Genomic DNA, 8,542 nt, shown 5'->3' on the forward strand with positions numbered 1-8,542 from the left:
CAATCAACTTAGCATAAGGCTGATTTCCACCCTAAGAATAAAGGGTGGTGGGTTAGATGGACCTGGATAAGAACCCAGTAGGACACTTTATGTTCTTAAGGAATATTTCAGTAGAAATAAGGCATCCATTTGGTCAAATGCATTCCTCTATACAGTAGAAGTTTAGACTCAACCATAAACTAGAGCAAGGCAGCAGGAAATTTCACTGCAGTGTTACAATCAGCGCATGTTTTAAAAGCTTTGAATTGGTTTTTCAATGAACCCAAGTCAGCCTCGCCTTACCTGAATAATAGCCGAAACTGCAGGAAGTATTTCCAGTCGGACAAGTAAAAGGCCTCTCCAGACGATCAAACTTGTTTGATGAAAACTGCACAAAAGAGGCCATAAAATCAGAATATAGTCAAAGGAAGGATCACATCTGGGGAAAGTGTGTGTGTAACAGAAGGACTGTGCAACTCTTATTATCATTAGCTACAACGTTATAAGTGAAACTAGACCTGAAATATATGGAGAACCTCTAGAATTTTGCAACTTGAAAATATCCTAAAGAAAGATTACGCAAATGTAAAGAATGGCACATGTAGGATACAATGCTGCATTCAAAGTTTGGAAACACTGCAGAACTAATCACATACCTATGGCCAACTAATAATAATGCCTTTTGCTTGCCTTCAGCCTTCCCACATTGAAGCTTAGGGGGATTATGCAGTAGTGACACATTATAAACCTCAACTTCTTTCTCCACATGACTTTTTTCTTTGACAAAGTAATAATCATAAATAAATAGGAATAAAAATGTGCACCCCATCACCGAGACCATTCCATTGTAACTATCCAACCTCCCAAAATTGCAACATCTCTTGCGATGGTTTGACCCCTTTCTGTTTTAACAGTACAAAGTCCACACCCTTCCATATCTCCTCAAAATCATTTCTCCTGCATATTCCCTGCCTTACTTTAAGGCACATGTTAATTTATAATAGCTATATCCCATATCTCTTTATACCATTCTTCCATTTTATATTCTGCTTGCCCCTTCCACTTCCTAGCTATAATAACTCGTGCAGCTGTCAATAAATTTGTGAGCAAGTCCTTCATAGCCTGTGAACCTTCCACCCCATCGTAAATGGAAACTAATGCTACCTCCGGACTTTTGGTCAGCTTTAACCCAGTGATTTCTGTTATCTCCTTAAAAACCTCTACATGACTTCTGCCCTTCCAACCCTCTTAGTAATTATGTGGCTGTCTAGTTCTAATTTACAGTAAGAAGTTTTACTTTCTTTAATAGTATGAAATAATAAACCCAGTAGTCCTGAATGCAAATTCATCTTTACACACTCACGGTGAACTGCCCTGAGATCTATGAATGAAAGGTGGCATAATACTTTAATAATAATAACAACAAACTTGTAGAAGATAAATATCTGAAGCTCCATTAGAACAGCTGGATATGTCCCCAACTTCATTCTATCTGGTATATACTGAAATCAACCAAGTTAAAGGCAAAGCAATCCTAAAAGGAGCCAGCAATCCAAACACCACATTTTGCCAGTGGTATCTTACTGCCCACTTGAGTGGGGATTGGGCTTTCACCACAATGGAACGCCACCCCCATTCCAGCAGCCAGTAGATTGCAACACTTCCAACCAACCAATCAACATTGAGAAGTTGAGGTTGCAGCCAAGTGTTATAATTCAAAGAGCAAAAATTAGCCTCATTACTTTTGGAGCAAAAATACAGTAAAAAAAAAAAATACAGCTAAGAAATAAAAGCAGCTCATTCTCAAACCTTGTTGCCAGACAATGGAAGCTGATCTCCTGAGAGAGCGTTCTGCTGTAGAGGAAGAGTCTTGAACACAGAAGTGTGATTAGCTAACCCATAGTCTCCAGCCTCCATCTTCATACAATCGGCAGTTTCATCTGAAAGGGAAAAGCTCCTTAGTGTATGATTCTCAGGAAGAAAGAAAGTGTACGCAATCCAAGAGAGGTTTTCGCTTCTGTTAAGCAAACAGGAATTTCCAGGTGGCGCAGCTGGGACTTCGGCAGGAGAAATTCCCCGTAGACTACATACCAGTGAAATAACAAATGCTAAAGAAGCAAATATAAACCCCAAGAAAGGAAAACACCAGAAAGAGACCATGCATGAACTTTTTTCACACTTGTAACAAGCTTCATACAGAAATCAAGGTAACTTGGCAAACACCTTGAACAATCATATATACTACAACAGGGATTGTCAACCTGGTGTCCACAAATTAGGTTTTAACTGGTATCCCAGACACTCAGTCAGGACTCATAGCTGGATTCCTATGGTAAGCATAACGTTGTCAGGGATGGCTACCTAATTTTATCGTATGCCACACTCCCAAGGGCACCTATTTTGTGACTGGTGCCACCCAGCACTCTCACAAAATTCAAGGTGTGCCCACTGGTCCAAAAAGGTTAGCAACACCTGTACTACAAACAGTAGCTCTCACGTCTCAAAAGGTACAATTTACATTCTTCACAAAGCTAAATTTAAGAGAGACGGTAGGTAGCATTTCAGTACGTTCAGATTATAAGCAGCAGCCTCGAGCTACATAAAAATAACCCCTCTCTCTCGCATAACCTTGCAACGGCTAAAATCTAATCATCTGTTTGCCAAATGGAGAAAAATAAGTGATCTTCTCCAACTTGCCAGAAACCTCTCACTACCACTGCACCTGCTCATTTACTAGTATAGATGGCCAGCATATGTTTGCAGGGAACCAAAAATGCACACAGGACACAAAGCAAGCACATAGTATGTAGAGCAACCCCCTAAGAAGCAAGGTGATATTAAGCATGCCACAGCAAGGTTGAGGAAGCTGCTGGTTACAAAACTAGAGTGAGACAGATCCTAAAGCTCAAGCAGGAGCATAAACTGGGTAAAATCCTAATGTGTAATTCCTGCATATCACCACAGGATTTCTCCAGACTGGGCTGTTAGGTAGGTCTGAAAGTGTCTAAAAAGACATGGAGATTCTATTGAGGAGTTTCATTTGATGTAGGTTTTATAATGATAAAGGGTGCAAGACAAAATGGGCTGGTATAACATGCACAGACTCACCCATTCCTGAACTGCTCACATAACTGACTCATATGATAGAAGTTTCAAGTGCCTGAAAAGAGCAAGATGTATAACGTATTAAGGATTTAGACCAAACCCCATGGATTGTTTGTCTAGTACAAATACCCAATTTCTTGAGTAAAAAAGTTCGGAAAAGAGTTGTGAAGTCTAGAACAAAGCACTGTAATCACAAATTGTATGGAAAAAAATATACATACTTTAACAGTGAAAGAGAAATAAAAAGTTTTTAAATATTGCTGTTTCTGCTCTTCAGAAATCAAGAATACAATGTTTCAGCTCTTTCATTACCATGTCTACTCAGAAGTAAGTCCTATTGATTTCAATGGGGTTTATTCTCAGGTAAACAAGATTAATAATGCAGTTTTATTCTCATTAAACAAGGGTGCAGTCATATTAGTGTTATGTTCATGCATAGTGATGTTAAATTCTGGAGAATAATCTTTTGGAGAATATTCTTGAGAATATTCTCCAAAACAATATTCTCGAGAATTTAACATCACTATTAATGCATATCACCAACTTGCAAATGTTCATAGCTGCGTGTTACAGTTCAGAACCCTTCTCCTCTGACCATTCTAACAAGTCAAAGGCCACATACTCTGATGTACAATTGAAATCAGTGGTGGAGCTTCATGCTCCAGCACCGAGGGGCAGAGAGCAGGTGGGGACGTGGCGCCCGGGGGGGGGGGGAGCCGCAATGGCACCCCATCGGGATCATGCTGCAGGGGGTGGTGCGCTCCCCCCCCCACTCCTCTTCCTCCGCCAGTGATTGAAATACATCTTTATACTCACTGCATCATTAAGAAACTAAATATTCCACACTATCCTTTTCCACTACCTAAAAGTTGGTAGTGGAACTAGTTTTTCAGGGTGTGGTCACCCAACTAATTGTCCTGTATTACCATGATTTTGCAATTAAATGAACTACTAAACTGCACTGGAGACAATGTTTCAAAACATTATATCAGAGCTTTCCAAACTGTGTGTCATGACACATTAGTGTGTAGGCTGCAGTGTGTCCCACAAATGCTCCCTAAACTTCTCCTAGGGCTGAAAGGGGTTAGTTTAACCTCCAGTTTGCTAGTAAAACTGAATTACTGTCACAAAACGATGCATGTCTAAAAAGTGTGTCACCAACATGAAAAGTTTGGAAAGCTCTGCATTACATATATGATCGGGTGCTTTATCTCCTAACCTCTAACTTCCCCCTCCTGTTCTCACAAGGCCATTTTACCACTCTTTAGCTAAGAGAATTCTTGCAATTTTGATAAGAGAAATCTAAGTTGAATGTTTTCTTTGCGTCTGTCAATTCCAGTCAAAACAACACAGCCACCAAAGACGGCAAAGGTGGAAAAACTGTTTGCAGAGGGAAGACACAGCAGATTACTTTTCCTACGCTATCATACAGAATTCATTTTTATGTAAATCACCAAAGAAATTTTGAGAATTATGCAGAACATAAATCCTGCTAAATAAATAAAATGCAGTTACGTTTCCACAATAGATTCAAGGGACACAGCAGCGGTGACTATGAAGTCAAACTTTGTTATCTCCTATTATGCTTTTGTTATTTATTGTTTGTAAGCTGCTTTGTGACTCGTGTGAGTGAAAGGTGTCATAGAAATATAATAATTAAAATAAAATGTAGTACGAAGCGAGCCGGGTAGTGATGAGCTGCACCCCTCATCTCTTACCTGAACACTCATACGCTCTCCCCTCCCAACCACCCCACACGGAAAAGCCAAGGTTTTTCTCTTGCAACTTCAGCAGATCTCCTTTACTTTTAGCAGTTGACTTGAAGAGGAAATTCAATTCAATGGCTCATCACAGCACAATCCAACAGGTGGGGAGGGAGGGGATGGCAGCTGTCAAAATCCTTACTTCAGCTGTTAAGCACATACGATAATTCTTCACACGGGTAGGTTACCTCTTGTCAAGCCACACAGAATATATTCTCACCACGATGCATTAAATTTAAATACCGCCTTCCATCTGGGCTTCACAGTGCAAACACAAATGTACATAGCTGTAATAACGTAGCCTTCTCTCCATACCTTGATCCTGCCCAGCGGCCCCGGCGGTCTTCCTCCTTTCCCAGAGATTCCTAAAGCAAGAGATTTCAGTAAGTCAGTTCAGCTCTCCTTTGATGGAAAGGGGAGAAGTTTGATTCAGAGGGCCTTCTCGGTAGTGGCACCTGCCCTGTGGAGCGCCCTCCCATCAGATGTCAAGGAAAGAAACAACTACCTGTCTTTTAGAAGACATCTGAAGGCAGCTCTGTTTAGGGAAGCTTTTAACGTTTGATGTTTTGTCATGTTTTTAATATTCTGTTGGGTGCCGTCCAGAGCAGCTAGGGAAACCCAGCCAGATGGGCAGGGTATAAATAACCAGTTATTATTATTTAAACTGCATTTAAGCGGCTTGCACTTAATTGGGTAAGAGTTAGCCTTTACAGTACAGTGGTACCTCGGGTTAAGTACTTAATTCGTTCTGAAGGTCCATTCTAAACCTGAAACTGTTCTTAACCTGAGGTACCACTTTAGCTAATAGGGCCTCCCGCTGCCGCCGCACCGCCGGAGCACGATTTCTGTTCTCATCCTGAAGCAAAGTTCTTAACCCGAGGTACTATTTCTGGGTTAGCGGAGTCTGAAACCTGAAGCGTATGTAACCTGAAGCGTATGTAACCCGAGGTACCACTGTAGTTGGTCAAGGAAGCCGTGGACTCAAAAAGGTTGAAAACCTTTGGAATAGGTTGTTGGCAGGGCCTCCCGCTGCCGCCGCACCACCAGAGCACGATTTCTGTTCTCATCCTAAGGTAAAGTTCTTAACCCGAGGTACTATTTCTGGGTTAGCAGAGTCTGTAACCTGAAGCGTATGTAACCTGCAGCGTCCGTAACCCGAGGTACCGCTGTACTTGCAAACAGACGCACTTTTCGCAGCAGCAACGTCAACCACCACCACCACAAGAGCGCCAGCCAGCAGCGAACTCCCCCCGCCCCCTTTCAAGCGCTGTCCAAGGCGAGGTTTGAACAGGGCACTTTCCCGCCCGCCCGCCCGCCTCTTCGGCCAGCCACGCTTCCCTCTCTCCCAGCTTCTTCCCGGGTTCAAAAGAAAGCGAGGAGAAGGCGGGCTCCGTGAGGGAGGCGGACCAGGCCTTAGAGGTCTGGGCGGGGAGGGGGGGAGAAAAGGTGGGGGACCCCGACGGTGTGTGTGGGGGGGGTAGTAGGGCAGTTGCCATAACTACCAACCCCTGACTCTTCCTCCCTCCCTCCCTCAACCAGTTTACCAGAAGCGAAGTCAGCGGCCGAGACGGAGCCAGCTGAGGCGAAAGGCTCTTTGTTTCCGCCGCCGCCGCCACCTCCTCTTCCAAGCGCTCCGGGCTTTTTTCTCTTTCTCTCACTCTTTCTTTTTTTTTTCTTTTCTCCCCGACCGGATTCGAAGAGGCGGGAACACGTCCAGGCAAACCGGAAGCGGAAATGCCCCTCTCCCGTTTTGCTCGCTCTCCCCGCCCTTTTCCGCCCCTCCCACTTCCGGGGGAAGAAGAAGAAGAAGCAGACGACGACTCGGAGGCGGCGGAGGAGGAGGAGGAGGAGAGAACGTTGGCTCAGAAGGGGGCGGGGGGGGGAAGGAACACACCCACGCGCGCGCAGAGGCTTCGGAAGGGAATTGGTAGGAAGGAGGCGGAGGAGGAGGGTTGCGCGTGCGCACGTGCTGCGGGGGGGAGGGAGGGATTGCCGGTAGTTTAGCAAAGGAGGTTGCATGCATATGCATGCGGGGTGGGTGTATATGTACTGTATATATATTTGGAAGAACGTATGTAAACATGAATGTGTGTACCGGGTATATGTATATATTTGCAAGTATGTGTATAGAGTTGCAAATATGTAAGCGTGCGTGTATGTATTTGCAAGTATCTGTGCATATGCATGGCCGTTGCCAAGGGGTGGGCAATCAAAATCAATGCAAATCTGAGATTCTAACCAAAGTCTGCCCCCCCCCCCAAAAAAAATCCTGGCTATGCATATGCAACTGTGCACGTGTCTCTTTATATATTTTCATGTTTGTATCCCTGTATGTTTATCTAATTGCAAGTATGTATGCATGTATATGGGACGCGGGTGGTGCTGTGGGTTAAACCACAGAGCCTAGGACTTGCCGATCAGAAGGTTGGCGGTTCGAATCCCCGCGACAGGGTGAGCTCCCGTTGCTCGGTCCCTGCTCCTGCCAACCTAGCAGTTCAAAAGCACGTCAAAGTGCAAGGAGATAAATAGGTACCGCTCCGGCGGGAAGGTAAACGGCGTTTCCGTGTGCTGCTCTGGTTCGCCAGAAGCGGCTTAGTCATGCTGGCCACATGACACGGAAGCTGTACGCCGGCTCCCTCGGCCAATAAAGCGAGATGAGCACCACAACCCCAGAGTCAGCCACGACTGGACCTAATGGTCTGGGGTCCCTTTACCTTTAGACTATTATTATTATTGTTATTATTCCCCAGACATCTAACTGGGTTGCTACTCTGGGCGGCTTCCAACATACAGTGGTGCCCCGCAAGACGAATGCCTCGCAAGACGGAAAACTCGCTAGACGAAAGGGTTTTCCGTTTTTTGAGCTGCTTCGCAAGACGAATTTCCCTATGGGCTTGCTTTGCAAGACGAAAACGTCTTGCAAGTTTGTTTCCTTTTTCTTAACACCGTTAATACAGTTGCGACTTGACTTCCAGGAGCAACTCATAGAACGCAGTGTACATAGTAGCCTTTTTTGAGGTTTTTAAAGACTTTGGTGATTTTTGAAGCTTTTCCAAAACTTCTTTTACAGCCATTTGGTAAGTTAAGCTTTTAAAACTTTTTGGGGGGGTTTTGGATTTTGGGTTGGGGTGTTTGGAATTCAAGGACTTGGTGTTGGGGAGGGGTTTGCAAGAATCTGGAAGCTTGTTTTTTCCCCCTGCATTTTTATGATTTTCTGTGACCATTGGGCCACTCTGCTGTTTTTTTAAAAAAAATTCTGGGTTTGAATTTTGAAATGCTCTTTACAGTATGTGTGACTTTAAAGAGCACTTAATAAACTCTTGTTGTACGAAATTTGGCTTTGTTTGGACTTTTTTTGACCATAGGAACACATTAATTGATTTTCAATGCATTCCTATGGGATTTCGTGCTTCGCAAGACGAAAAATTCGCTAGACGAAAAAATTCGCGGAACGAATTAATTTCGTCTTGCGAGGCACCACTGTATATAAAAACAGCTGTACGCCGGCTCCCTCGGCCAATAAAGCGAGATGAGCGCTGCAACCCCAGAGTTGGCCACGACTGGACCTAATGGTCAGGGGTCCCTTTACCTTTATGCATGTATATTGGAGCAGACAAGCCACTCTAGTATCCCTGCCAAGAAAACTCCATGGACAAAGACAATGCCTGGCATGCTCTGGTCCATGAGGTCACGAA

General features: G+C 44.0%; 1 protein-coding gene across 6 annotated transcripts in view; it reads right to left on the reverse strand.

The window, feature by feature from the left end:
- The window catches only part of SENP1 (SUMO specific peptidase 1), a 30,650-nt gene extending 24,056 nt beyond the window's left edge, over positions 1–6,594 (reverse strand). For all 6 annotated transcript variants that reach the window (XR_014544581.1, XR_014544582.1, XR_014544583.1 and 3 more), the window contains exons 1-5: positions 6,392–6,594; positions 5,163–5,212; positions 3,088–3,139; positions 1,789–1,919; positions 283–367 (exon numbers count right to left, since the gene is read on the reverse strand). Coding sequence is in view for 1 of the 6 variants with exons in the window: in XM_083599256.1 (XP_083455382.1) it covers positions 283–367; positions 1,789–1,919; positions 3,088–3,091 (220 nt within the window). In the remaining 5 variants the exon portion in view is untranslated. The remainder of the gene's footprint in view (positions 1–282; positions 368–1,788; positions 1,920–3,087; positions 3,140–5,162; positions 5,213–6,391) is intronic.
- Between the last annotated feature and the right edge of the window lie 1,948 nt (positions 6,595–8,542).

The sequence above is a fragment of the Podarcis filfolensis genome, assembly GCF_964270895.1.
Source record: "Podarcis filfolensis genome assembly, chromosome: 2".
Lineage (NCBI taxonomy): Eukaryota > Metazoa > Chordata > Lepidosauria > Squamata > Lacertidae > Podarcis > Podarcis filfolensis.